Genomic DNA, 27,520 nt, shown 5'->3' on the forward strand with positions numbered 1-27,520 from the left:
ACCTACGAAAGATGGCAGAAGGTTTTCCTGATCAAAATAATTGATTCAAATGTGATAATACAATGCAAAATTATCAATCTTCATAAAATATGTAATCATTCAAAAATTCTTGAAATTAAACACATTCGTATAGTTACTTTTCCTATTTTAAGTCTTAGAAATTATTATTTATCTTTGTGTGTACAACCCTAATAAATGCTCAGTACACCCCCTATTAAAAAAGAATCACAGAAAATTTCCAATTAACCCTGATACCGATAAAGCTGGTAGAATTTTTAGCAACCCCTGAAATGTTTTCTTTTCTCACAACTTTTTTAATTTTAGAAATATGTAATTATAGATCTGTGTATACCGAATTTGAATACCATTCTATACAGACGTAAAAGTACAGGTATGTTCGTTGAGGAGTGGATCTGTAAAGGGTGGAATAGGTGCGAGAGGGTGGTAGATAGTTCTGAGCCAAGGGTGATTAACCCGGCGTCCCTGTTACCACGACGACGATCCCGTGACGTCACGGGACAAGCCGGGGTTTATGGGTGACCCACATTCCAAAAATAGCCATCGCCGACCTACCCCCTCCTTCACTCTTTCCACCTCCTACCACCAAACACTGTCGCCTACTGAACCACCGACACCGTCCAGTCGCAACCGCTTCGACTCACCCTTTCCCATCCCCTTATTCCTGCCTATATCCTGACATTCTGTTTTCTTCCTTGTTTTTCTACTTGCCGCAACATCGCAAACTATACAGGCTGTTACCAAATTAACACTTTGATTAACACACTGAATTTCTTCCATATCTCGACGAATATTCATTTTATTTCTAACGCGTCGATTAGAGTGATCGACGTTAAATTAATTTGATTGAATAATTCGAAAATTCTGAATACTACTAAAATTACGTTAACAATTCTTAATATTTATTTAGAAAAAAGTATCTCGCGTTTACTTTCCTGGTTAATTTTCTGACAACAATGTTTCCATAGGGATTGAATGTGTATTGAACGAATAAGAAAAAAATGTTGAGCGACCGCAATGCGGTTATTCGATTTTTAACGAAAAAACCTCGATACAAATGTGACGATTTTATCGTGTTTTTGCAGGTTAAACGAAGTCATGTCTAAACATTTGAGAATTCTTTATAAATGCGTTTACACGTTGATTGCCATAGGGATCACCAGTGACCAATACTACAAATTTAATATACTCAAATAATTAAAGTATAATGAAAGAAAGAATGATTTTGTGTGGCGTTAATATTATCGCGTGTCGTTTTATGCATTGCTGTTTCCACTACGAACGTGTTAACTGTGGGCAAAAAAGAATAGCTAAGGGAAAACGAATCGCATTATTCGAATCAATTTCTTATCGTACGAAAATCTCTCTTACCATATATCTTCGTCACAGTTTATCCTTACGTACATGCATCGAAATATATATTGCGAAACGGTAAATCTCTTTTCTTCCCCATGATCCACGCTAAGTACACTATTTTTCTGTTTCTAGCCTGGCCTTTCCTTATCACATTCAGACAATATTTTTTGAAACGGCTATTTCTACTGTTCAAAATAATACGAAACAAAAGGAAAGTATTGTCGATAGGGGTATAAAAGTGGCTAGCAATTGCTGTTTCTCGATGAAGATAATATTAAATCCTAGTCGGTTTTTTTCAATGAATCGAGCCATCGAACACAGGGGTAAGCGTCCACGGGAAAAGCGACGAGGTGCTACGACCTCGCGACCCACTTTCTGCTCCTGTGACGTCATATTCAACGTCATTGCCCGGGCAAAAGTAGGTCGGGCGAACCCAGCCGAACCGCTTGAAGACGCTTTCGAAAGTTTATTGAGAAATTTCCCCGGTCGAGCTGGGACTTGTTCGCGTCTCCCTTAGGACCCAAACTTTCTTACCGGTGAAACGAGCTTCGATTTCGACATCGTCTTCTTCAAAAACGAAGAGATTATCAGCTGGTCGTCATTGACCTACCTCAAGGATGGCGATATTCTATTTTAACACTTAATTATGGGCCCCTCGTTTCAGAGACGAATCTGAATTTCTATTTTATTAACGCAACTTAAGGGAATTTTGAAATAATTGAAAAGTTCTTTAAAGAAATTTGAAAATTTTTCCTAAGAAAAATAATATAAAATTCTAAGAAGGATCGAGACAGCATTGTTCTCGCATAGGCAGATTATAATTTCTGTAACTCTTTATTCGTTTCTATATCTGCGATATGTATTTCTATTAAAAAGATCATACTCAAAAGACTTCACAAAAAGCTACGTCTCAGTATGCGCTTGTACCCCAGCAAATGACGTGACAAATTGAACTGTCGTTTGATAAACGAAATCGAAAAAGCACGGAGGGCGAGGGTGAAGGGTTTTCGGAAAAAGACAAGAAACGCGTCGAAAGCATGAAAGCCGAACGGTTGGCAAATCTCATGAATGGCCGCGTAATGTGAATGAAGCTCCAGTGACCCAGTTTTGTTGACCGCCTCTCCCACCCTCTTGCAACCCCCTGCTGCTTCAACCCCGTCGACTCCCACCACCATGGTACCCGCGTAGGCGTTACGTCAGGGACAGGTTATCGACTGCACCGCCGAGAATATTAATTCGCAACATCGATTGAAATGATTCGAACGACAATTCTCGAATTAACGATGATTTATCAATTTTTCAAAAATAGGCAGAATTCAAGATTTTCTTCGAGAAACGAAAATTTGTAGAGTTCGAATTGCAACCAAACAACACAAAATACACGATCTTAAAATATTCATAAGTCACGTATCCATATCGATAGAAAATTTTTAAAAACCAAGAGAATAGAGGGAGCATAAAAATGCAAATTTCATCGACACCTGTAAGATCGACGAAGAAAACAAAAAGACAAAAATCACAAATGGAAAAGAAAAATGGCTTCCGTGATAAGGGAAGAAAATCGAGTTAGATGAGATGGGATCTTCCTAATAACGAAAACGAAGGACGAAACAGGGAGGCCAATTAAAAATCACATCATCCGGCGAACCTAAAAATCTGACCTAAAAAACAACCCCGAATGAACGCAGCGAAAGGAAAAAGCTGAAGGATCCAGTTTGTCGAAGGACGAAAACTTGGTCTGGCCGAGCTCTTGGCATCTCATCGGTGCCGGCGAAGCAGAAGATCGAGGGGTGTGGGGTCAGCCTGCTCGAATGACGTCAGGGGACGACGCAGGGCGTCGAACCCTCGTTGGCAAGCGAGCGAAGGGGTGCATCGACCTGAAACCCCCAGCAGTTACGGGCTGGGTGTTTGTTCGTCCTTTTCTATCGCGCACGGATCCCAGCGTCTCAGTTTAGCGAGAGGGAGAGGAGGAATACGTGTGCCTGCTGAAACGCAGGATAACCGAAAATTTCATGTATTTCATCTTCCTTTCGTACGTGAACGTGCGTCATATGAAAATCAATTGTTCAACGCTGTTAGAATTTATTTTTTAACATCCCTTTCCGTAGAATAATTAACTATGCCAAATTGAACAAAGCTTTGTAATAACTATTAAAATTACAAATGACGAAGGTTAGACAGAAACAGCTCTCTGAGAACAGAATCTCTTAGAAGGAAGGGTCAGCGCAGAGAGTGCAGCAAGGGAGAAAAGTGGGTGAATGAGGTTCCTGGAGAAGAGCATCAACGGTAGTGGTGGTGGTTTTGTCGCCACCGCCGCCGCCACCGTGGCTACATCCCCGACGAAGATATTTTTGGAATCGTCGAATTAGGCATTCAGGACAAGCGTCAACTAGGTGTACTAGGGTTCTCGTACGTGGATGCTGTTCGCGTGAAAACTGTCCTCGATCGAATCGCAATGCGGATCGATATGACCTTAATCTTTATCTGGCGACCAGGATGGCTACAAGGTAACCGATTATCGATTGAATATTATTTAGAAAAATTCACGGCGACACTGACCTTCCTTTAAAGAAACCCCTTTTTTTAACGAAAATAGATGAAGCTAGTTCACTTAATTATAGCGTATCTAAATTTAATTGCTTCTCAAACTATGCAAATTTTGATCAATCATCCCTTCAACAACATCCAAGTACCATTAATTCCTTAAAGAAGAAAAGAGGAAAGAACAAGAAGGAAAGTGAAAGAAGGTAAACCACAGTTTGGCGCGTCTCTTGGAGAGGATACTCAAAAGATAGACGTGTGCTCTGGAGACGGGTAACCCTAAGGAAAATAGGAAGACTTAAAGCAGACCATAAGTGGTCGATGCTGTAGGCCAGACGCAAGACGTAGATTTTTGCTGGAATCTCGTCTACCCCCTTGGCAAAGCAACCCTCATCTAAGCAGTTTTTAACCGAACCAAAGATGAAAAAAAAGAACGAGGCTAAAGAGAAAGAGGAAGATGGATAGTAAAAGAGAAAGAGAAATACACTATCGCTCAAAAGTCATAAGACACATTCGTAATCATCGATTATGGCTAAAAATTTTAATGTCCTTTTGAATAAATTAATTGCATAGATTTATTATCACACGTACAATCGTTCGTTTATAAATTTGATTGCCTAATTTTAGTCGAAGCACCATTGTTCAAGTTTCAGAGATCTAGATCGCGATTGACACGGCCATGACCGTACGAGGGTTAAATAACTTAATCATTCCATTCATTTGTTTCTTTTATAGGCTTTTATAAAATTTTAGCAAGTGTTCCGATGACTTTTGAGCGGGAGTGTATGTTCGATGGGCCACGTGGTGCGACGTGCGCGGGACAATCAATGCAGTGACGTCACTATCCTCCTGGCCAATCACAGGATAGCTCCATTCAAACCTGGCAGCCTCGGCCTCCCAGTGGAAACTCGTCGAGTTCCATCGGACTTTAGCCCGACTGCAGTTCGGCCTCGATCACTGAGACGCGCGAATTCGAGGCTGCGCCCGCTCCCTCGTACTCTCCGCTCTCGTTCAGATTTCATCACAGAAAAGATTCTAGTTTCGTTCAAATATTCGTGGAAATCAACGTTAGAACACCTCCGACGGTCGTTGGGAACAGAGCACCCGGGGGAAAATGCAAATTTTTCTTAATACTTTGACGAACAGTGTCACGTATTCGTTACTTCATAGTTCCTTACTTTATCAAATTTTTCCAATATACTTAAATTGTGATTCGCAGAATATAATTCTGTTAGCAATATTAGCAACGGTGAAATATTAGCTCATTAGCAAGGGTGAAAAACTGTACTGTCAAAGTATTAAGAAAATCGCGACAACCCCTGAAGAATCATTGCAAAGGAGATTTAAAAGTTTCAAGTGTACGTCATCCGGGATATCAGGAAGTGGTGGTTGGTGCTTCGACTAACGCAGATTTTAGTAAGTAATAAATAGTGAGTCTTCACTCCAAGGGTTTCAGACAAGTAAATAAATTTTAAATGGTACTTGTTTCAAGATCGGTTCAACTTTCATTTTGCGTAGGATTGCCCTGTCTTGATAGTTAATCAATCGTTTTGAGACACTTGTTGATTTAGATATAAAAAAAAAAGAAAAACAATATGTGCAGTGAGTTGTTCGTGAGCAGAAAACTGAATAGAGTTATTTCAACGAGAATACATAGGTATCCTGGTAAAGGAGCACGTGGGCCAAGCGAAACCCAAACACACACCCACGCAAAATTCTCGACAAACAAGACCCGTGGATAGAAAATCGAGCATAGTTTTCCTTTTCACTTGAAAACAAAAGATATGACAATCTCTCTTTTTTAACGCAGCGAACAAAAGTTCAGAACTGATAAAATAATGTCAATAAACATGTGTTAATTAAGCAGTCTTCTTTGTCCCTCTGAACATTTTCTCTTGTGGAGAACGTAAAGGTCATTTTAATCAACAAACGCGTCCTTCGTAACATTTTCAACAAGAAGTTCAACATCAAAAAACAGTTTGTCTTTTTTCCTCCCTTTTTTTTTCGATGCTCGATTAACCAGTAAATTTTAAAGTTTATTCATAAAAAATTCAACAGACCTGCAAGCATGACGTAGCTCTAGCAGGTAACGTCATTGTCCTAGTTTTCAGCCGGTGCATTCGATTGAGCGAACTGGTCACCGTTTTCACGGCGCAACGTAAACTTCTCGAAATTTGAACATTAACCCATTGATTGCCACCATAGAAACAGCTAACTCTGCCATGGACACTGTAACATAAGTTAGAGAAAGGTGTTAATACATTTACTATTACAGGGTGTCACTGGTGCTACAAATTTAATAATTAAAATCAAATAATTAAAGAGAAAGAGGAAAAATAATGATAATATAAATTTGCATATTAAAGGGTTAAATTGAAGAATTAGATGCTTGTATCCTTAATAATTATTATATGTCCATTTTCACTGCGATAACCAACCTGTTAATTGCATGTTTTAATTTGATTTCAAATATCGAGTGTAATTGTAGGGGTGCTCAAAATTATTTTGCAATTATTTGAAAAAATCCTGGATTAAAGGGTTGAAAAAAGAAGAAGGGGGAATGTTCAATGACGATCGTTTAGCCCGTTGTTAATTGGATCAAAATATGGTGCACTACTTATCTTCGTCATCCTGCACCTTCCAGAAACCCCCTTTGTCCCTCGACAATCCTGTGTGCCACGACCCCTTCTAGTTCCCCTCTTTTCCTTGGGAATGCACGTCACTTAGGGGGAGGTTGTGACGTCAGTAGAATGCGGAGCCTGGATTGGCTGCTAGCTGAACTGACGTCATACGGGCTGACTTTATACATGCGCTTTCACCCCTTACCCCCTTAACTCTCCTCAATGCTGGCTGCAATAGGCATCGAGAAATGGTGCATGACAGTTCAAAGCCCCAGTTTTCCAAGGCTGTGCGAACCGAGAGGTCGCCGTACGTTTCACCTTCTTCGCCAACTTGTCGTTCTTGCCTCTTTTCCTCGCATCTTCATCTTCTTGTTTTTTCTTCAACCCTCTGCTCTTCACAGAGCTTCCTCTTTCGTATTTCACAATCTTATTTTACACTGTTAAAACGGGCTATCTTACAAGAAGAGTATACGATCTTAGGGACACTGATTCGTTCTAATAATTTACAATTACATTTATAAGAGAGCGTAATTCATGCCTAAAGTTTGTCAGCATTTAGTTAACTGTTTAAATTGTATTAACCCCCTCTGATTCAATTCCTCACATGGCCCATGTACAGTCTGTCCAAAGACCACGAAACACCTTTGGACTACAGATGAATATTACGTCTGTCGAATATGGAAAATATAAATAATTTTAAATGTGTCCTTAAACTATATAGTATTTTTATTTTGTGATTTCTGATCTACGGTGTCGGCTACTATTTGCAGTAGAGGCTGAAATTGCGAGTGGGGGCAATGAAGAAAAGTATCTTCTAAGAACTTATTAAGATGTCTCGCTAAAGCAGCTGTGTATCTTCGATTGTGCGACATCGAGTTTCATAAATAAAGTCCCATTGAAGAGGAGCTCACAGGGGATGGAGTAGCATGACCCGGTGACCTAGATTTTCCATGACTTGCGTCATTCACAATCTCTCCCCACCATGTACTACGGCAACGACACACATCTAAAATTCAGAGAGAAAAAATGAGTGAAAAGGGATGAGATCAGACTGATTGCGAACAGATAGTGCATATCTTTGCTGGCCAGCCACCGATTTCGGTAACCACTTTCGGTCTTCTTTTCAAGGACGTGCAGTTGCATTCGACGATGAAAAACGTGGATATCGAATTCATTGATCGATTCTGTGAAGGTGTTTGTTAATGGGAAATAGTGTTTCAGTGTTATGTTTTTTCATTTCATTTCATCGAGTTTTCGATACAACTAGCTTTTGAAATAACGGGTCCATTGTTGAGGGGATGTGATATTGAACAGGGAAAAAAGGAATCATTCGAAGAATCAGAGTCCGTTGCACTTCTGCCAAAATGTCCGAGGCTTATGGTGTGCTGTTGCCTGGCAACCATCTTGGGTCAATGGAATACGCGTTCATGGGAGAAACTGGGTCAACCCGCGAGATGATCCAGGTGTCTCCTCGAGTTCTTCCGGTGGAGAGACACGCGACCTCTTCCGTCGTTCCTTCGATCAGCAAGCTCTTGATTTTCTCGCTTTATCGTCCGAAATTGACCACCGTTAAATTTCCTCTATTCTCTATGGAAATCTTTCGAAATTCGTATGTTTCCTTGATCGTTTCAAATCGCAGAGGTAAGTCCTAAGAAGTTTCACATTTGTGTTTCCTTGAATAGAGCTTTGAATATTTTTATTTTGAAAAAGATTCTAATAAGAATTATCAGAAGATGATTAGCCACGGTAATCAACGCGTTAATAAATATCGATGGACGAAATAGAAGGGTAGAAAAATTGTGTACACGTTGAAAAATGTTAAACAAGCCGCCCTTGGCTTGCCTTCTGCTGACCCGAATACCTATATACCAGGTGGCAAGCTATTTATAGAACCACCCCCGATGAACGACCCCGACGAGCGCGACGTGAAGAAGCTCTGCTCTAAATGTGAAGAAGAAAATAATTGCTTCTTCTATTGTTATCGTTAGAACACGAATGTTTATGCATTTATGACGTACCGAACTATGCAAAGTATATGTAAATCGATGATGCGTGTAAGAAAATAGTACGAGACGTTTAAAATATGCAAAGTGTGCGAAATATAAGAAGTAAAACACCCTTCGATCAACTATAATTTTATTCTAATGCTAACGAATTTAAAAAGTCGATGAAGCAATAAAATTAATATTTAAATATTAGAAAAGTGTTACTTTGTCTTCAAAAGGGGTGGAAATTTGCCTTCACCTATATATTCTCACCGTGTTAGTTGACCTTTAAAATACGCCAGAGACCTCGAATTATTTATAACAAGTTAGAAATTTCACGATTCGATTGTATAGAAAGGGCACTTCTCTCGAACGTTACCTAGTTTTCGTGGTATTCAATTCCGGTCAACGATACGTGACCACCAGTTTTTACGATTGCAATACGAAAATTACAGTTTTCACCCCCTTATGTCTTTTTTGCCCCAGTTTCTCTTTAGAACGGGACAGTTATTAAGGATACGATCGATTCATTTTCACATTTAAACTTTCAATTTGCTAACATGTATTAATATCAAAAAAATTAGAATTATTTTAAACAATAAGTACGTGTGATAAATAGAAGAATGATAGGGAACTGCAGATAAAAAACTGCAATACCAAGGTAGGTCGATAAAGACATGGCATATCGGTAACCCTTGTGCAAGGGTTGATAAGGGGAACAGGTGGTTTGGTGACTATTGGTAAAGGTGGTGAGTGAGAAATATCAGGCTAGTTTTTTGTAGAAATTGCAGGTATTTAGTTATTAGAAGACTGTGAATGTTTATGCATTTCAAGTATAAAACATTATATGAAGCATATTGCTCGTACAAAATAAAAGAGATAAACTGTTCAAATTATATAAAATATGTAAAATGTACTCATTAAACTTCTGAGAGAGAAAATATTTTGTAACAAAGTATATTTGCATAAACATATACAGTCTAGTTGTTAGACAAACGAAGTGTTGTCTGGTTGCGGGTTGTCTGACCATATACGGACCACCTCTACTGCAAATTATCGCTCTTACTAATACACTTTATTCTAATTTCATGTTTGCTTAATTTCAGAAGCTCATAAATCTTCTAAAAAGTATTTCAAAATTATTACTAATTTTATTAACATATTAATAATATTTTATTAATAATCAAAGTTAATTATAATGAGATGTACGTTAAATAAAATGCTCTGTTTAATGTTCAAATTTGTAGAAGAAAATAATAGGATGTAAAGTTGCACGATTGTAAAACTCTAGTCGAGTCTCATGTTTGGTTTTCAATAATTTTGCGTGAATTTCGAGCAAGATTTTGAAAAATCAAACAATTCGATTAGTGTTTCTGGCGCATACCAGATGTCAGGTTAAACTTTGAGAAACTGACAAGCTATTTTGGCAGAGAAGCCAGTGAAACATCAGTGTTCCACAAATGTATCCTTATTATTACGAAAAAAGTAAGCTTCCAAAAAGTAGTGGCACTATGAGTGAAAGAAAGTAGATCAAGATTTGTCTGATGTACTGTGAACCGAGACGTCGCGACGCCAAGTGCCGTCGGACCAGTGCCATCCCTAAAGATCGAGGCTATCCAACCGGTATAAACAATATTAAATAATCGCGATAAATGTATATCTTCTTGATTAAAAACTTCTATTTAACCGCATAAACAAATAAGAATAGCATTCATTAAACCTATTTAAAACTCACTAATTGTGTTATAAGAATTTTACAGTTAATTACAATTAGTTGATAATATATTATTTAAGTTGATGCGAAAGGTTTGTCACAAAAATTGTGATGTAAATTAAAATTGAAGGAACTTCATATTTCTAGATTTATAAACTTGTTTTAAATCGTATGTTATACAAGTACGACAAAGCTTTGGCATTAATCTAATGTAATAATAAATCTTAGCGATGAATTTTATGCGCCCGACTATATATTGACTTATACTACTGACACGCGCTCATTGCATTATGTAGAACAGTGTTCCGATATTTTGAAAAGCTGGAAGTCGTAAAAAATCGAAGTACGAAATCTCGTTAGAGTCAAAAAAAATTGCAATTCACAGAAGAACTCTATTTTTCTACGCCAATGAGATTGGCAAGGCTTCGCGTGGGGTGGATGAGATTAATCCCGTTTACCTCAAGCAGATTTAAGGCTTCTTATGCAACTTCACGTCGGTATATTCGTATGCAACTGTCCACCTACTCGTGTGCAGTATTTTCCTTCCAAAAATATGTTTCTCTCAATCTAATCAAACTAATCACCGTAACCAACTTATCGGTCAGAACGTGATTTTCATAATTAGAATATTGAAACGTTCCTTATTTCCTTGCTAACATCCACTTTGTTTTATTTGAAAGGAAAGAAGACATTGAATTATTTATGTTACCACCCTTTTTAAACCTTGTCCTAATAACTTTATAATCAAGATTAAACATAACGTCAAATCTAACATAGAAAGCAAATAATTATTGTTAAAACCAGAAGGAACAACAAGAAGAAAGTGTGGCTCAGTCTGAAATCCAAACTGATGTCCACCCTTCTGACACGTAATACCAATCTGACACTGCACTGCGGCCCTTGGTTACCCACGCACTGTATCGCATAACAAATTTCTTGTTCTCTGTACAATAGCGCCAGCTAATTATTTCTGTATGTACAAAATATTGTATTGTAAGTTAAGAATGGTCGCGAAGCTGTCTTTCAATTTCTACGCTGATGACTGCTGACGAAGAGGATATGACCTAACATAGGAAAGCCGTCTTATGTTTCTGTCTTATTTCATTGTAGAATTTCGATATGAAATATGACATAAACTTAAGGTGGGTACCTATATGATCGATGAACTGGCACTGATCGTCGCGAGGAGGACATATGTTCCCCTGAACACCAACAACAGAAAAGAAGAGAAAAGAAGAGAAGAGAAGTGCAAACACCGAAGTCTGTGAGTCTCACATTGCTGCATGTATGTTTTAGATTGCTAATTGCTTAAAAATTTCTAATTGATAGCTAAGTATTAACACTAGAACCAGTGGTAACAGAAGTTAATGTAAGCTTGGATGGCGAATTGTTAATTTCAATCTTAAACTTTTTTCATCTTGTAAACTTTACACGCAGCTAATAATTAGAACGCGAGAAAGGAAAGGTATTGGTGGTAGAAGGGTGAAAGAGAAACGGGACAGCGGATATCTGCAGAGTCAGTGGAGGAGTCGCAGGTTGGGCCAGGCAGACATGAAGCCTGAGGATCCAGGGGTGCTAAGCCCTGAATCCTGAAAAGTGTTCAGAGCTTACTCGGCTAGTGTTACCCTCCCCGCCTCCACCGTCCTCTTTTTCTTTCTCCTCTACGTAGTGTCTCCTCGAACAGAGGGTACACACCAAGGGTGTAAAGGTTGGCTAGATGGCTCCTCATCTTCATCCGCTTCTCGCATTCCACCCTTATTACGAGACGAACAACTTCGCATGAAAAAAAAAAACTCCATCGCTTTTCACTTTTCCTCTGTTTTCAAATTCTAACTAACGTGATATTTCTTTTTTAATTACTAGGTCACTGGTGATTGCCATGATACTCTAAGTATAATTTTTGACAAGCTTCGAGGCATATTATTCTTCTCGATCAAATTTAGGTAGATCTTCATCCGGCAACGCCGTATCTCGTGTCCTTTATCATTTGACCTCCTTCATGGGAAGCCACAAAAGTCGACGACGGTCTGTGCTGATAATATCCCCGTTAATTGTACCTTATATCCGCGATTACGTCAGCTTGAATCCATCAGCAATGAAATTTAAACAATTTTCCTAATCGCATGTTATCCTCATTATCAAAAATACACAATTTAGCAACTAATTTTTCTAATCGTAGAACTACCACCTTTCTGGAACAAAAACCTTCCGGGGGGCTGATAAACGGACCCGAATTAAAGCAGACAAAATCTACATAGAAATAGAACAAAAATGGTGATAGTAGTAAGATTAAGTAGCATTCTAACGACCATAGATCCTGAATTTAGCACGATAAGAATGGTTCGTAGCAAGGCATAAAAATTAGGTCATCCTAATGGCGGATCCCACTATTTAACGAACGGGCAGCCTGCTTCGCCTTGGTATGTATGTGGGATACATTTTAAGGATTCACCTCTTCACAATATCATTAAACACTACTACTAACAGCCGCACTGCCAACAGACGACAATAGCCAGGTCACAGGGTGAACAGAAGTTACATAACGAAACAGAAAGGTTTATGTAACCAACAAAAAGCAGACCTTATGAAGACCAAAACTTTCCTCACACATTTCTAATAAAATGTCTTAATGTCACTCGATCAAATGTACCGGTACACAATGACAAAGTAGCGAAACGGCAAAATGGGACAAAAAAGAGCTTCAGACATTCCATCAAAAAAATAATCGATCGGATAATCGAATATCTCGTGAAACGCATGATTATTCCATAGAAAAAGAGGAACAATCGTTTGATATTCGATCGTCCAAATTGGACGCCACAAATACGATTTTGTTCGTAATACCTGTGCCCTTATTTCCCAAGAAACACGTGTCTTGTGGCCTTAAAGCACCCCGTCCATTGGTGGATGTTACCTAAAGCTACCCCCTGATTGGTCGATGGATTAGATAACCACGTGGTGTCCTGGTATATAACCAAGGGTGAACCAAGAGGGTATCGGCAGTTGTGCACGGAACATGGAGAGAAAAGTGCGATCAATTTTTTCATTAACTTTCGTCCACTTTCGATCGCGTAGTGATAACGAAACGATTCCACGAGGATCGTCGATCAAGTGCCCTTACCTGGACATTCTACCTCGAATTTATTCATCGTCAAATCATACAACACTCTCAGTGAGACAGAGCACAAGCCTGGAGAACTCGAATTTCCATACTTTGCGTGGATTAAATGTAACAAATCGACAAAGTGAGTGGAGCGGTACCACCGAACCAGCTGGAGCACCGTGTAAACCGACGGGACTGTGCAAATACCGGAGATATCTTTGATCTTGGAACAACTTCGAAGAGGATATTTAACGTAAATTAAGATACCAAAGCTACGATAAAGTTTCTGTAACGTCAGAATTGCTGGGACAGTGTATCTTCGACGGAACATCGTTAAGGATTGTAGCACTTGGTTGGAAAAAAGATCTAGAACGAACGTTTAGGATCTATCGTAGGGAAAAATGAACTTGATCGGATAAATTGGCGAGGATAACGAATGGAAGGGGACATAACTACGATGTGTAGAAACCGTGGTAAGTTCAACGTAGAAATGCACGGATAGGAAGATCGAAGGCGATGAATTTTGTATGGGAACTGAGCCTTTCTATAGAACCGCCATATGTCCGGTCCCAACGAGTTATCTTAGAACGGATATACTTACCGTGTGTTTGCACGGATTTTATTGTGGAAAATATGTCAGTAGATACGATTGATTTTTTAGAAGAACTACTTCTTGAAACTGATCGCAATCTTCGTTAGATATTTTGATAAACACTTTGTCTTGTCTTATGAAAAGCTCTGCCAGGTACGACAATCAAGAATTTCTTGGAAGGCAAGTACCTAGCTAGTAAAGAGAGCTTGCATCTGAAGGGACGGAGGTGATATTTTGGAAAGATTTAAAGAGACCATGGTTAATAGAGAATGTAAAAGAAGATGGACTACTTCGTGATAAAAGACACCGCCTGACCAAGTTGAGACTTTACTCAATCGTTCAACGACGCTCATACATACTTTACTACTTGGTATCCTACTTTCTTAAACCTGCTAATGGCTGCGAGAAAGGAGGAATTAAGTAGTAGTGATCTAGAGAGGCGATAGCGCTAACTCTATCGACTAGATTTTGTTAAGCAAGAATTATTTTCGCGATTGAAATTAACATTAAAAGCACTTTATTGCTTCTAATTTCACTAATATTCACTAGTAAAGTTGGACAGCTGTAAGAAAAGCGATAGCGCTACTTCTAACGTCCAGCATTTTTTACGTTGACAAAATATATTTCTGCGATCAAACTTAATGTTATTAAAGTGAACGTCATAATGTAAGTAAACTTTTCAAGGCTACCTCTGATGGATACTATTTTCACCAGTCTTTTGCAATATGAAAATTTAAAAACAACTACTATTTGAGAGAAGATTATAAGTGTAAAGAGAAAAGTGATAATGGACCCCAGTGCAGCTGCTGGCCACTGCACAAGATTAGACATAAGACTCTTGTGCGTGTGACAGCGGCTATGATGGGGCTTCCACGAGGCTTCGACGAAACCTATATCCTTTCGAGGTGACAACTGAAACCTCGAAACGAATGCGACACCTCGGATCATCGATATTCACCTATTTGTTAAAAAATCGTACCGAAAATGTAATGTTTTGTACTTAAAAAGTGGTACCCCCTGGTAGTACAGTAACAGTCTGAAGTAATTGACTATAATGAAATAACTATTTCTGATACTAAATATGTAAGTATGTAGAGTTGTTAAAATATAAAACATTAGTTAAACAATTGGCGTGTCATCATTTGAATAAAAAATGGTAGTAATAAACAATAATGTATGCTGATATTTTCTTAAGCATGAAAATAGAATTTTAAATGCAGTTTTGTTTCCTATATACTGTTTTACCCTGAATATTTCATGTATTCTGTCAGAATGGCATGCAGATTAATAAAAAATGAAAGTTTACTTGTTGAGAAGCAATTCATCCACTCTTTAATTCATCATCAATTCATTCGCTCTTCCAATCTGATCTTTTAATTATAGTAACTGCGCTTGTTGATGACCTTCTTGTTATTTAGGATCTTGTTGAGACTTCTCTTGACTTAAAAATATTAGAATATTTAATATTCCTGATTCATACAAAATGGCGCAACACGCATACACGCGCACACACACACAACACGTACAAACGGGTATGTATCTCCATAACCTCTCATTACTGATTAAATCTTTCCACTTTCTGTAATGAACCAATAAGTTACATTAATACATTTGACAAATAACATTAAAACCAGAAAAACTGAACACAATTCCATGATAAAATTTCAGTATCAAGCAACTTTATATAAACATTGACAAAACCTCAATATGAATAAATTGACACTGATACCAATACTTCAACAAAATATAAATGTAAACGTAAATAAGATTATAATAAAAAAAGTTATAATTAAACATACAATTACGTACACACTAATTAAAATTATCAAACCACATTTTTATTATAATTTATCCGGAACCTGTCATGCATTCGAGTTACTCTACCCGCGTTTCTAAACATATCCAAACCTAAACTGCGTTGAACCGCGCTTTCCTATTGGTTTAAAACAATCAAAATGGAATAAACGAGTAACCATATAAGAAGGGTTTTAGAACGTACATTATTCAACCAGCGTTTTTTAAATTAAGATACTTACACAGGAAAGCATTTGAAATCTATAATGAAAAATATAAATTTAAAAACATCGTATATTATTCAAAACTCAGAAGTTTTAAGAATCCAAAGTTAGTGAAACGAAAAGATTCGTGAAATTCAATCACAACTTATACGCAAATAAAATTCTATCGATTCTAATAGGAAATCCAGAAGACTTACTTTATCAAGCCAAATTAAATGACATTAATTACATTTTCCTGTTTGTCAGTGAATCATATGTATACCCAAGGTCATAAATTCCAAACGTACGGTTTTGATAAAAGTTGTGCTCCCGCGCTTGCGTAAAGCGCTATTCCGTATTAGCCATCTATACTTGGTGCAGTATGTTTTGAAAGAGCAAGAGGGACTCATGGTTCTCTCGTGTACATTGTAAATTAACACGAGACTAGTGTCACTTATTGCTTTGGTGCATTTTTGTGTTTCATCTTATCAGAGTACATCTTGACACAGGACATCATGAGTTTGGTCAGACAAAATTTTCACGAGGATTGCGAGCTTGCCCTCAACAGGCAAATCAATTTGGAACTGTATGCAAGTTACGTCTACCTGTCTATGGTTAGTCGACGTATCGATTGACTACCTATTTTTAACGTTTGCACTTTTCTCCGGCGTTGATATTCAAATAAAAACAAAATAGAAAAAGCAACGAACATTCAATTTTATTCCCGTTTCTCTCTCCTCCACATACTTCCTCAAAATATCCTTCAATTTCTTGATCGTTCTTACTTTATTTCAGGCTTATTATTTCGACAGAAGCGATGTCGCTCTGCCAGGTCTTCACAAATATTTTAAAAAATCATCAGACGACGAAAGAGAACACGCTATGAAATTTATGAATTATCAGAACAAAAGAGGTGGCTGCATTATTTTGACAGAGATCGAAAGTCCGTCAAAGAATGACTGGCTTTCAGCTAAAGATGCCATGTCAGAAGCATTAGATCTGGAGAAGAAAGTTAACGAGGTATGTCATAAGAATTTCTGTCATTAAAATAGCAATTAATTTTCAATTTAACACTGCAGTCATTTAGAAGGAATGCATATATTATGTTCTTATGAGTTACCTCTGTATGTTACAGTACATATTTGTAACCTTGTTCTACTTGTTAGTTCAATTAACATAGGTTTAGTAATCATTTATGACGTTTTACTTCAGTATTCGAAATGTACTGTTTTAAACACTCTTCTTTCAAGTGGGGGTGTAACTCAGTGGTAGAGTGTCCGCTTCGCATGCGGAAAGTCCTGGGTTCAAATCCCAGCTCCTCCAACCTCTCTTTTTTTTCATGTTTCTTATTTTATCACTTCACAATTAATACATCTTATATCGCCAGTGTAATATTTTTAAATAAACAATGTTTTTATTAATAAATTTATTTCGTTTCAGAGTCTCTTGGAGTTACATGCTCTTGCATCATCTCACAATGACCAGAACTTCTTAGATTTCTTGGAAACGGAATATTTACAAGAACAAGTGGACTCCATCAAGGAAATTGCCGATCATGTTACGAATTTGGAACGAGTTGGTGAAGGACTTGGAGTATACATTTTCGACAGAGAACTCAATGAATAAAATATTCTTTATTCATAATTTTCATAATTATAATATAATTATGAATTTTCATAAGATTCATAATAACGAAAGCAAGAAAACAATGTGGTAATTTAGATAAGGGGAAAAATATTGCATTTAGATTGTTTCTATTCATTGCATAATTGCATTTGAAAGGACTTTCCCGTCAATCTAATGCATACTTCCTAGAATACCATTACAGATTGTTAATTCCAAATTAAATTAGTAGTTTTTAACGCGTTATTAGATTTAATGAATATTGCGATGTACTGCGCATCATTCGTAATAAAGGTTGATAATTCTGCTTGCGTAGTGTTTACTTACGCCCATTCAACAATGCTGATTAAATGTTGAAGCTAAAACCGTCAACTAAAACTAAAAACATTCGATACCACATGCATTCACGATATCGTATCGAAAAGGAAAAGAAACAATTACGAATCGACACCCCATGACATCTAAATCGTTTTGTAATTAACAGTGTTATTTACAGAACATGTATATAAATTGTAAGTAAACTAAAAGCAAACATGTTGAGGTCATTCTACTGTAGAATAATTCTTGGCAACATATCGCATCCACGTTTTCGGCAATTATACAATACAAAGTAAGTTACTGCGTAATCGGCGAACCAAATTTATCGGTACGACATAATGATTTGACAAAAATGACTAATATTTTTTGAGAACATGTAAATCACAGTATTCGCTCCATTGGCATAAATTTGACAAACAAAAATGTCGACTTTTGTCATCGAGTACGGGCAAAACGTCCGAACAATTTTGCATCGATAAACCGATGAAATGGCCAAGTGGAAAACCAGCAAATTATAAATTTCACGAGGATACCGAGAATGTTTTAAACGAACAAATAAACTCTGAATTAAAAGCTTTTTATTACTATCTGTCTATGGTAAGATTAAAATACTTTAGTGTACTTTGTTCGATATTTGATATAAAAACGAATTGTTTTTCATAGGCTGCATACTTCGGACGCGCTGATGTAGCGTTACCCGGTTGTGAATCATTTTTCATTCAAATGCATCACGAAGAACATGAGCATGCTCTCAGGTTTCTAAATTATGTTCAAATGCGCGGGGGACGTGTACATTTATGTCCGGTTCTGCCCCCCACTGACCAAGATTGGAAATGTCCTCTGCACGCGTTTAAAGTAAATATATCATATGTCTCTAATAATACACGATTTCTCAAACAAAGATAGTAAACGTTTTAAATCGTTTCACTTATCACCAGCATTATGAATTTATTATTACGCAGTGACCTATTCTTTCGTTTTGGGCCATACATACATACTCTATGTTAAATAAATATTTATGAATCGTGATCGAAATATCTTCATATAAAATATTGTAACACTTAATACAATGTTTTAATGAACACCCGATATATGATTCATAGATCAATTTTCACCGTATATATTAGAAACGTATAATCGTATTCAACTATACGATTACTACATAATAATTAAACAGTTAATTACCAATGCAAAAATTTCTTTAGAAAGCATTGGAATTAGAGATTGAAGTAACCGAAAAGCTGGTAGCGGTAAATACTGTGGCGGAGAAACATGGCGATTTAAATGCAAGTGATTTTATTGTTACCGGTTTTATGGAAGACCAAATGAAAAGCGTGAATGAAATGGGAAGATTTGTGGCTGTCTTGTCTGGAATTGGTGATCAGGCGTTGGCACGTTTTATGTTTGATAAAGATTTACTCGACAGTCACGTTGTACCGAAATTTAATGTTATCCGCACCAAATTTCATACAAACAAAACAAGCAGCACTTCCGTTTCCATGTAAAATTATGCGGGAACGCGTAATCGTTTTAATGACGTATATTGTAACGTTTGTTAATTACCATCTTCTCTTTGATTTAATACAAATAAAACTATATATATAATGAATTATACCGAATAGGGTTCTTAATTATATACATGATACATATTTAAAATAGAATATAATACTATGATGTTTGTTGGAAACTTCATAATGCTCTTTTAAGACTTTGCGCGCGATTCAAATTTGAAGTTAACCTAGCGCAAGAATATATTAATGGAAGATTATTAATAGATACTGTAGTTAATGAAAGATGTTATTAAAATATTAAATATACAACTAAAATTTTAGACGTGTTAAGAAAACAACCGCCTACTATTATATGAAAGTAATCGTCTTATTTTAGAACACGTCCCTTTTAGTGAATACCAGCCGTCTCATGTCATATGTTGAATACGACTGAATACGACATAGCATGGCGGAGTTGTTGCATGCATTTGATCGTGAAGATAGAACTACTTCAAAGAAGACATCGTGGCGTATGAGTTATTCGTATTTTATATTGGAATCAATATTTATACTTGATTAAAGCTTAATTCGTTTTGTATTCAGAAAAATAGAGAAATCTTTAACGTAAATTCATTCATTAAAAAGAATGTGCGTGTGTCACGTTTAGTTTAGTGAAGAATCAGAATTATTGTTAGCGCGTAATTAACTCTATTTTCATGTAACCATATTTTTTAAATTGCAAAAATATCTGTCTTAATTGTTACGAATGGACGCGATTAATTATCGTATTGAGGGTAAGTCTAAGAATGGCTAGCGATTTATCGAGTGAGTGTACTGAAACAATTGGAGTGCTAGATGAGAAAGAAGAAGGTGAAATATCCTTGGAAGATGTAAGTTCTTCCGAGGAAGGACACTTAAATTATGGATATGGAGCTAGAGTTTCTCAGTGTTCTAACTGTTTATCAACACAACATAATGCAGCATGGTGCACTGCTTCTGCCAAATTTTATCCTTCCAAAGGCTCTTCAAATAGAAGAGGTAAATTTAATACTAAGATTCGTTTTTACTGTTTTTACATATTACAGTTATTAACAATATATTAGTATCAAGAACTTAATATACTTTAGTTTTTAACTTATTGTATATGATTTTATATTACTTGTTTTTTTTCATAATTTTTTTTTAATAATGAATTCCAATTATTATATTAAAAATCTTCTTTTATTCCCATGTCCCCTATAATATTTTATCTTATTTTATTGTATAAATATTATTTACCATGTATTGAATTTTTATGCACACTTTATTATCATTTTCGACATATCATGTTCTAACCAAGTAGAAGTTGACCTTATTCTACAAGATGCAGTCCAGGGAAAAGAAAACCGTCATCAGATCAAAGAATCAGGATGCATTGGAACAAAACATCCAGTTTCTACTCTTCAAGAAAAAAATGATGATGATCTTGTGCCTATTTCAAGCGACAGTGATATGGAAATTGTTGGTCTTGCAGATAATTCTAAGCAAATTGTAATATATACTTCCTCAAAAAGTAGAGCAAAAAAGAAAAAAAAGAAGAAAAGAAATCATGCACCTGTAATGACAGTGGATGATTTAGTTTCTGCATCTACTGTGGATGTGACTGTGCCTGCAGATATCAGTATATTAAAGCATGATGCAACAAAAAATAATTCTTCAAGATCTCATCATAGAGAAATAAGTCCTGTTCATAAAACTAGTAGATCAAGAGTGATTTCAAGATCACCTCCCAGAAGGCATAGGTCCCTTATAAGAGCACGTTCTCCATTCAGAAGATCGAAATCTCCAATTGTTCGTGCTAGATCACCATTAAGGAGATCTCCAAGAAGACTTAAATCTCCTAAAAGATCACCATACAGATCATCAGGGAAAACAATACCAAGAAAAACATCACATCCTGAGGCAGTGTCTTCATCTCATAACTATGTAGATACACATAAACTCCTTAAAAAAGTCAGAAAACTAGATTCAATAGGAACACATTCTCTGGAAGAGACACTAAATAAAAACAAGGAACATGCATCTTCATTAAAGGAAAAATTAACAAATATGTTGAAAGGAGTTCCTGACAATAATAGTGATGTAACAAAGGATAAACTTACTAATTATGTAAACAAGAATGAACTTAATGATGTAGATGATGAAGAGGATTTAGCACTACTAAGACAAAAAGCACTTGAGACAAAACAGAATAAATCAAGTAAACCTAATGATCAACCAAAGACTGAGAGTGGAAAAAAAGTAAATGCAAATATAAATGATGATCAAGATGAGGAGGATTTAGAATTGAGGATGATTGCACTTCGTTCTGCAGTGCTAAAGAAACATCAAAATAGGGTTCAGAAGGGTATGAAGTCAGGAACATACAAGAAATCTAAGATTTCTCGTAGTGAGAGTCCATTCAGTCAAAGTTTTTTGGATAGTATTCCCATACCTGGAGAGGAATTGTCAAATTTTGCGTCTCCACCTCATACACCACTTCCTATGAATGAAAATAATCACACTGAAGACATGGAATTAGATACAGATGTTGAGAGAGAAAAGGAAAAATTGCCATATTCTCCAACAGATAAAATTACTGCCAATATACCTATGGATACAGAATTATTAGGTATTCAGCCATCTGATGTATCATTCATCAATCTCAATGCAGTAAATAATAGTCCAGGTTTTAATGTATCTATGGTACCTAGTCATGATAGTCAGACACCCTACCAAGGAAAAATTATTGAAAACCGAAGTTACTTACCAAATGTTGTATATTATACACCTTTGCAAAATTCGATATGTGCAACAACAAATGCGAATATACAATATCCTACAACTGATCAGATACAGACCTCCAAATCAGATTTTATGAAAGTACATACCTCTCATTTAAGTGAGCAGCATTATGGAAATGCGTGTAATGTTTTGAAAAGTAATATTTCCGAATTTGCAGATATCAATTCAAGTCAAGAAATGCCTTACTCTCCAACTGATACTCCTGTATATGATCCTGATCTATCACATGCACTTCCACAAACTCCTGGTCCTGATTCTTCCTTAGTTTGTTTGGAATCTTATAATTCCAATATACATGGAAATAGTGAACAAGGTAGTCATGTATTAACGACACAACAAACACAAACTTCAAAAGAAGCAAATAGTTCAACTGAAAATGAACAACTAAATAAGGCAGAAACACTTTCTATAGAACCAATTGTTGGCTCTGCTACAACTTCCCTTATGGAATCAGTGTCACCCAGTAGTTCAATGGTAACAATTGATGATTTTCCTGAAACTGATGCAGATGCAAGCCCAATGACTGATTTAATTACAAAAAGTAAAACTACAGAGAACATTCCAAATAATTTAAACAATATCAAAGGAACAATGTCAGAGCCACTTTATATGAAAGGAATACCAGATATTACCAAAGATGCAAATAAAATACCAACATTAATTAATAGAACACTTGTTCCAGCACCAATTTTAAAAACTAATAAACAGTTGCAACAACCATTGTCTGTAAAAAAGAGTATTACACAACAGGAACCTACATTTAAAAGTGCAGAAATGCAACCAGTCATTATTAATGAAGAAACTACTACAAAGACAAATACCGCCTTTAAACCAATGAAATTAATGTCTTTCCCACAAAAATCCCATTCTGTTTTAGCAATACCTACTGTATTTCATGAGTCATTGCTTGATGAGTCAATTGATGAAACAGATAAAAATATCTCCTTAATAGAAGATAATCAGAATGTAATACATGATACTACCACTACAAATACAGAAGACTTAAATAATACTTGTGATACTAAAAGTTCAACACAGAAGAAAAAGAAGCATATAAGAAGGGGACAAAAGCGAAAAAGTGCTGGTTCAATATCATTGGCCACTAAGAAAACTGCACCATGTAAAAATAATGACAATACAAATATAAATAAAAAGATACGTCAGACATCTGATATTATTCATTCTGATAATAAACAAAATAATGAAAAAGTTGAAAAACCAGGTGCAAAAGATATTACAATTGAACCTATTTCAGAAGCTTCAGGAAATGTTGCTAATCATAAGAGTATAATTTCGCCAGAAAAAACTGAAGTAATACCAACTAGAGATATCTTATCTAATGAGGCATTACAGGAAATTAAAAATGCAGAAAATAGAAGAGAAAGTTTAGATGAAGATGAAGAAGCATTAAGAGCATCTCTGTTAGCTTCTTTACCAAAACGAACAAAACCAAGTAATAATGATCCAAATTCAGCTGCAACTACAGTAGTATCTGTTACATCAACTCGAGCGCTTGCTAATCAAACTGAACCAAAAATTACATTGCCTATGGTTAACACATCTAGTACAATAATCAGAAATAGTACAACATGTTTGATAAATTCATATAGTTCAGAAAATGATAAAAATCAATCAAATTCAAGGGACAAAATAGACAACACAATCCCACAAGGAAGTATATCTGCTGCACTTGTAAAAACTTTAGGCCAACCAGTGACTTCTGGGAGGAAGAGATCACTTACTATAACTAAGGGCTCACAAAAGAAACTTATGAAAAGAATTGCAATTCCTGCAAGTACAAAAGTTGTAAATAATGCAAAGAAATATCAAAATACAATGCTTCAGAAGAAATTAAATTTACAAAAAGCAGTTTACAATAAACAAAAAATAACAGAAAATAAAATTACGTCTAAAGTGCAATCTAATGACACCAAATGGTCTACCAGTACAAAGGCGTTATCTGAAACGCAAAGAATTGTTATAAATTTGGGATCCGACTCCGAAAGTGATTCCGAATCTGAACGACAAAAGAACAAATCTACTTCAACAACCAATTCACCCACAGTAGACAAATCACAATCTGTAACAAATTCTACAGCAGAATTTGAGAAAAATTTAGAACAATTTTTACGAGATGTACGAAAAAAGCAAGAATCTATGGCAGCTGCAAGACCAACTTCAATATCACAAACCCCCAAAAAAGATACAGTATTAAATACTAAATCAGAACAATCAAATTCATCCAATCTTCATACACCACTGGTAAGAATCCTACAAGAAAATTTATTTTTAACTAATAAAATATTTCAAATTATTTAATATTTTTACAGGCTGTACGTCATTTGCCGGCACCCCAGCAAGAAGAATATCGTCGATTAAAACAACAAATTCTAGAACGCGAGAAATTGAAGTTACATAAAACCATAGAAAATAATACTTTAGTAAAAAATACAAATATGGAAGTATCTTCAAAGTCTGTACTGTCCAACAGTCCAAATAAGAAATTGTATACAAAAGTGAATCAGACAACGTTTGTAAAAAGTCAGAATATAAATGCACAACAATTAAATAAGGAAAATTGTTCTAAAAATTTAGATTCGATAAAAGATACATCTATAAGTACAAATAATATTCAGTTAGGTATTGATAGAGCAAGCAGCATGGGGGGACAAGAAAATATCAGTCCAAAACTAACAAAAACAATGGCAAATCTTAATATACGCGTGTCCACTGAAAATAATCTGAATAAAACAACTGGTAATTCTACATTTGAATACACATCACGCAAAGTTATCGAAATACCTCCCAACAAAGCTCAAATAAAAACAAAAATTTCACCCGGTTTAAAAATTCTGTCTTCAGATGAAGTAAATCGAAAATACGTACAAGTACAAGTGAAAAATGATACAAACGAACGAGTAGTAACAATAAATGATAAAGTGACCTTAAATAATAAAGCAGTAATTAATCGAAATGAAAATATTGCTGAAAATAACGATAGTAATAGGAAAAATGATACGGATCAAGTTGTCCAGTCTGTTGGAAAGGAACTTACTCCTGATGATACTCCATCCAGTAATAATGATGTGGATTCGGATGCATCAACTGTTATTTTACCAAGAGGAAATCGGTGTATAGAAAGAAGAGAAAGTATTGATACATCCGAATCTACAGTTCGACTTTCAGACTATCAAAATAATAGCCGTACATCGACAAGTACGGAAAATAAAAATGACAGTCAATGTTTGTCGCCCAAAACTGAACCATTAAACGACAAAATAAGCATAGAAGAAAATTGGGAAGCAATTAAAAGGGATGTTAAAACGGAGTTGAGTACTCTTATTAATCTTTCACGGGAGGAGCAAGAGCGACATTTAATGGATACCGAACAAAAATTAGTTATGAAACGGTAATGATAAACATTATAGTGTTAGGTATACATGAGCGTCGGAACTTATTTCTATGTTAATAGGTATACAATTTTGGATGATCTGGCGGAAATGTCGAGTAAGATTCGTCAGTGGGACATGGAACGTGATCTACAGGCAAATTTAGCTGCAGAAGTAAAGAAACTTCGAGAGCAACTCAAAGTTGCTGAAGAGAGATTACAATTGCAACGTGATCGTATTAATAACATAGGTCCAAAGGTAGTAGCAGCACATGGAAAAATCAACGTTGGCCGACAAGAGTGCTTTAAACTTGTAACAATTTGTTCAACTTTGGGAAGTAGGATTATAGGAAAAGAATACAAGTACAGTATAAATAGTTATTATTAATAGTAAAACAGACTGATGGGGTAACTCTTCATAATTTATTAATGATATTTTTCAGGGTACCTGAAGCTGGAGCACAACTTTTAGATACTAGACTGAAAGAAGTTGCTAATCATACACGGCAACTTTCGCGGAAAAAAGTACCGTCTATTGACATTCCTGAAATATATGATTTGTCAAAATCAGCAGAAGAAACTGCATCTACTGCGTACACAGAAATTTCACAAAGTGAAAGTTTATTATTAGAAGAGTATAATGTAAATAATGTTGATGCAACAATTTTAAACGAAACGAACGAAGTTGAAAATACTACATCATTAGAAGTAACTACAGTAAACGTAAATGAAGAATCAAGTAAACAAGAAAACGTGGAATTAAATAACATAACTCTAACTAATGATAATAGAGATACATCTGAACAGAATAATAATGAAAAAAAAGCACTACCGGATCAAACAAAAATAAGTGATACTAATGTTGCTACGCCTAGTACTTCTAACTCGAAAGATGCTCAAGATCAGGGTTCTAAAAAATCACCAGAAAGTAACTCAGCCAAGCCTGGATCACCGGAAGTTAGCAACAAAGAAATAAATTCTAAAACATCCAACCAAGAGCTTCAAACGAAGAAGACGCTTTTACCTTATGAATCGATATTGATGCACTTTAAAGTGCCAAGGTGGGTTTTCCTTTCTAGATATATTAATAACTTTGGTTTGCTTATTTGCTAATAACAAATTTTTTGGTCTAAAATCTGTAAAAATGTTGAGCATTTTTTGTGTGTTTTTTGTCATTCTTCACCAGGAACACGAATCCCAATGGCGTCCTTTGTCCATACGAGTTGATGGGGACTTGCAGTGATGGAGATTGTCAATTTATTCATCAAACAGACAGTCAAGCCAAGTAGCATTTAGCTACTAAAGTGGCATTGTTAATTTATATGTAAGGTGGTTTTAATCTTTAATAAGATTCAAAGGACTTAGTGAAATAAGAATCATAATGTTCATTGAAAGCGATGTTTCTGTGATTCGAAATAATTGTAAAACACATTTTTGTTATGAGTAAATGTTACTACTTTTATAATTACAGGTACTGTTTCTGATGAATCAATATCCTATATAGATGGAAGAATCCTGCTAACCAGAAGTAACGTCTGAAGGTGGTAAGTTGTCTTCATCATGGCAGGAGTTTGTGCACAAATTAAAATAACCATTTTATTATGTAAGGATTTTAAATTTTAAACAAAACAAAATTTTTAATACTGTGCTATTTCAAGCTTATTCTAACGAAAGTTTAAAGAAGAATTTCCGCAAGTGTTTATTTTTTACATATGTATAAAGTGTCATATATAAACTGTAAGTAATTAGTGTGGTTAATATAAAAAGAGTAAAAGAAGAGATTGTTGACCGATTGTTGAAGACAGCCGTACAACAGGCCAACGTCGGGCATTGCAACAAATATTCATTTCGTACTTCTATATAAGTTACCTCATAAAAATCTTGTACCTGTATAATAAAAGATTGATATTTTTTTCTAACTGTGAGTTTATTTATTTTCAATGGCAAATTC

General features: G+C 35.8%; 3 protein-coding genes and 1 non-coding gene across 9 annotated transcripts; all 4 read left to right on the top strand.

Moving 5' to 3' along the window:
- Window positions 1-16,290: 16,290 nt before the first annotated feature.
- Window positions 16,291-17,857, top strand: LOC117600523 (soma ferritin-like). Its single transcript, XM_034316084.2, has 3 exons — window positions 16,291-16,541; window positions 16,723-16,947; window positions 17,368-17,857. Exons 1-3 carry the CDS (start codon window positions 16,443-16,445, stop codon window positions 17,551-17,553), a joined length of 510 nt encoding a protein of 169 aa, XP_034171975.2. The 5' UTR covers window positions 16,291-16,442; the 3' UTR covers window positions 17,554-17,857.
- On the top strand, window positions 17,179-17,250 carry TRNAA-CGC (transfer RNA alanine (anticodon CGC)). Its single transcript has one exon. It is a non-coding gene; the product is annotated as a tRNA-Ala (tRNA).
- Window positions 17,858-18,002: 145 nt separating the features above from the next.
- Window positions 18,003-19,655, top strand: LOC117600521 (ferritin, heavy subunit-like). Of its 2 annotated transcripts, none has more exons than XM_034316079.2 (4): window positions 18,003-18,160; window positions 18,240-18,465; window positions 18,532-18,723; window positions 19,074-19,655. In XM_034316079.2, the coding sequence occupies exons 1-4, from the start codon at window positions 18,084-18,086 to the stop codon at window positions 19,371-19,373; spliced, it is 795 nt and encodes a 264-aa protein (XP_034171970.2). In that variant the 5' UTR covers window positions 18,003-18,083; the 3' UTR covers window positions 19,374-19,655. The 2 variants fall into 2 exon arrangements, with proteins under 2 accessions (XP_034171970.2, XP_034171971.1); XM_034316080.2 differs by having other exon boundaries at window positions 18,256-18,465.
- Window positions 19,656-19,798: 143 nt separating this feature from the next.
- On the top strand, window positions 19,799-27,489 carry LOC117600519 (uncharacterized). 5 transcript variants are annotated; one of them, XM_034316073.2, is made up of 7 exons: window positions 19,799-20,396; window positions 20,698-24,443; window positions 24,512-25,590; window positions 25,654-25,932; window positions 26,013-26,630; window positions 26,756-26,893; window positions 27,041-27,489. In XM_034316073.2, the coding sequence occupies exons 1-6, from the start codon at window positions 20,165-20,167 to the stop codon at window positions 26,856-26,858; spliced, it is 6,057 nt and encodes a 2,018-aa protein (XP_034171964.2). In that variant the 5' UTR covers window positions 19,799-20,164; the 3' UTR covers window positions 26,859-26,893; window positions 27,041-27,489. The 5 variants fall into 5 exon arrangements, with proteins under 5 accessions (XP_034171964.2, XP_034171963.2, XP_034171967.2 ...); XM_034316072.2 differs by having other exon boundaries at window positions 26,756-27,489; XM_034316076.2 differs by lacking the exon at window positions 26,756-26,893.
- The last annotated feature ends 31 nt before the right edge of the window (window positions 27,490-27,520 follow it).

This window comes from Osmia lignaria, chromosome 15, assembly GCF_051020975.1.
Source record: "Osmia lignaria lignaria isolate PbOS001 chromosome 15, iyOsmLign1, whole genome shotgun sequence".
Classification (NCBI taxonomy): Eukaryota; Metazoa; Arthropoda; class Insecta; order Hymenoptera; family Megachilidae; genus Osmia; species Osmia lignaria.

Bases quoted from the DNA above. Each gene is read 5' to 3' on its own strand.
- LOC117600523 (XM_034316084.2), top strand. From the start codon at position 16,443: ATGAGTTTGGTCAGACAAAATTTTCACGAGGATTGCGAGCTTGCCCTC. The intron at 16,542-16,722 runs GTTAGTCGACGT...ACTTTATTTCAG, and splicing joins GTTACGTCTACCTGTCTATG to GCTTATTATTTCGACAGAAG. The intron at 16,948-17,367 runs GTATGTCATAAG...ATTTCGTTTCAG, and splicing joins TGGAGAAGAAAGTTAACGAG to AGTCTCTTGGAGTTACATGC.
- LOC117600521 (XM_034316079.2), top strand. From the start codon at position 18,084: ATGTTGAGGTCATTCTACTGTAGAATAATTCTTGGCAACATATCGCAT. The intron at 18,161-18,239 runs GTAAGTTACTGC...ATATTTTTTGAG, and splicing joins CGGCAATTATACAATACAAA to AACATGTAAATCACAGTATT. The intron at 18,724-19,073 runs GTAAATATATCA...AAATTTCTTTAG, and splicing joins GTCCTCTGCACGCGTTTAAA to AAAGCATTGGAATTAGAGAT.
- LOC117600519 (XM_034316072.2), top strand. From the start codon at position 20,165: ATGGCTAGCGATTTATCGAGTGAGTGTACTGAAACAATTGGAGTGCTA. The intron at 20,397-20,697 runs GTAAATTTAATA...GTTCTAACCAAG, and splicing joins AGGCTCTTCAAATAGAAGAG to TAGAAGTTGACCTTATTCTA. The intron at 24,444-24,511 runs GTAAGAATCCTA...ATATTTTTACAG, and splicing joins CCAATCTTCATACACCACTG to GCTGTACGTCATTTGCCGGC.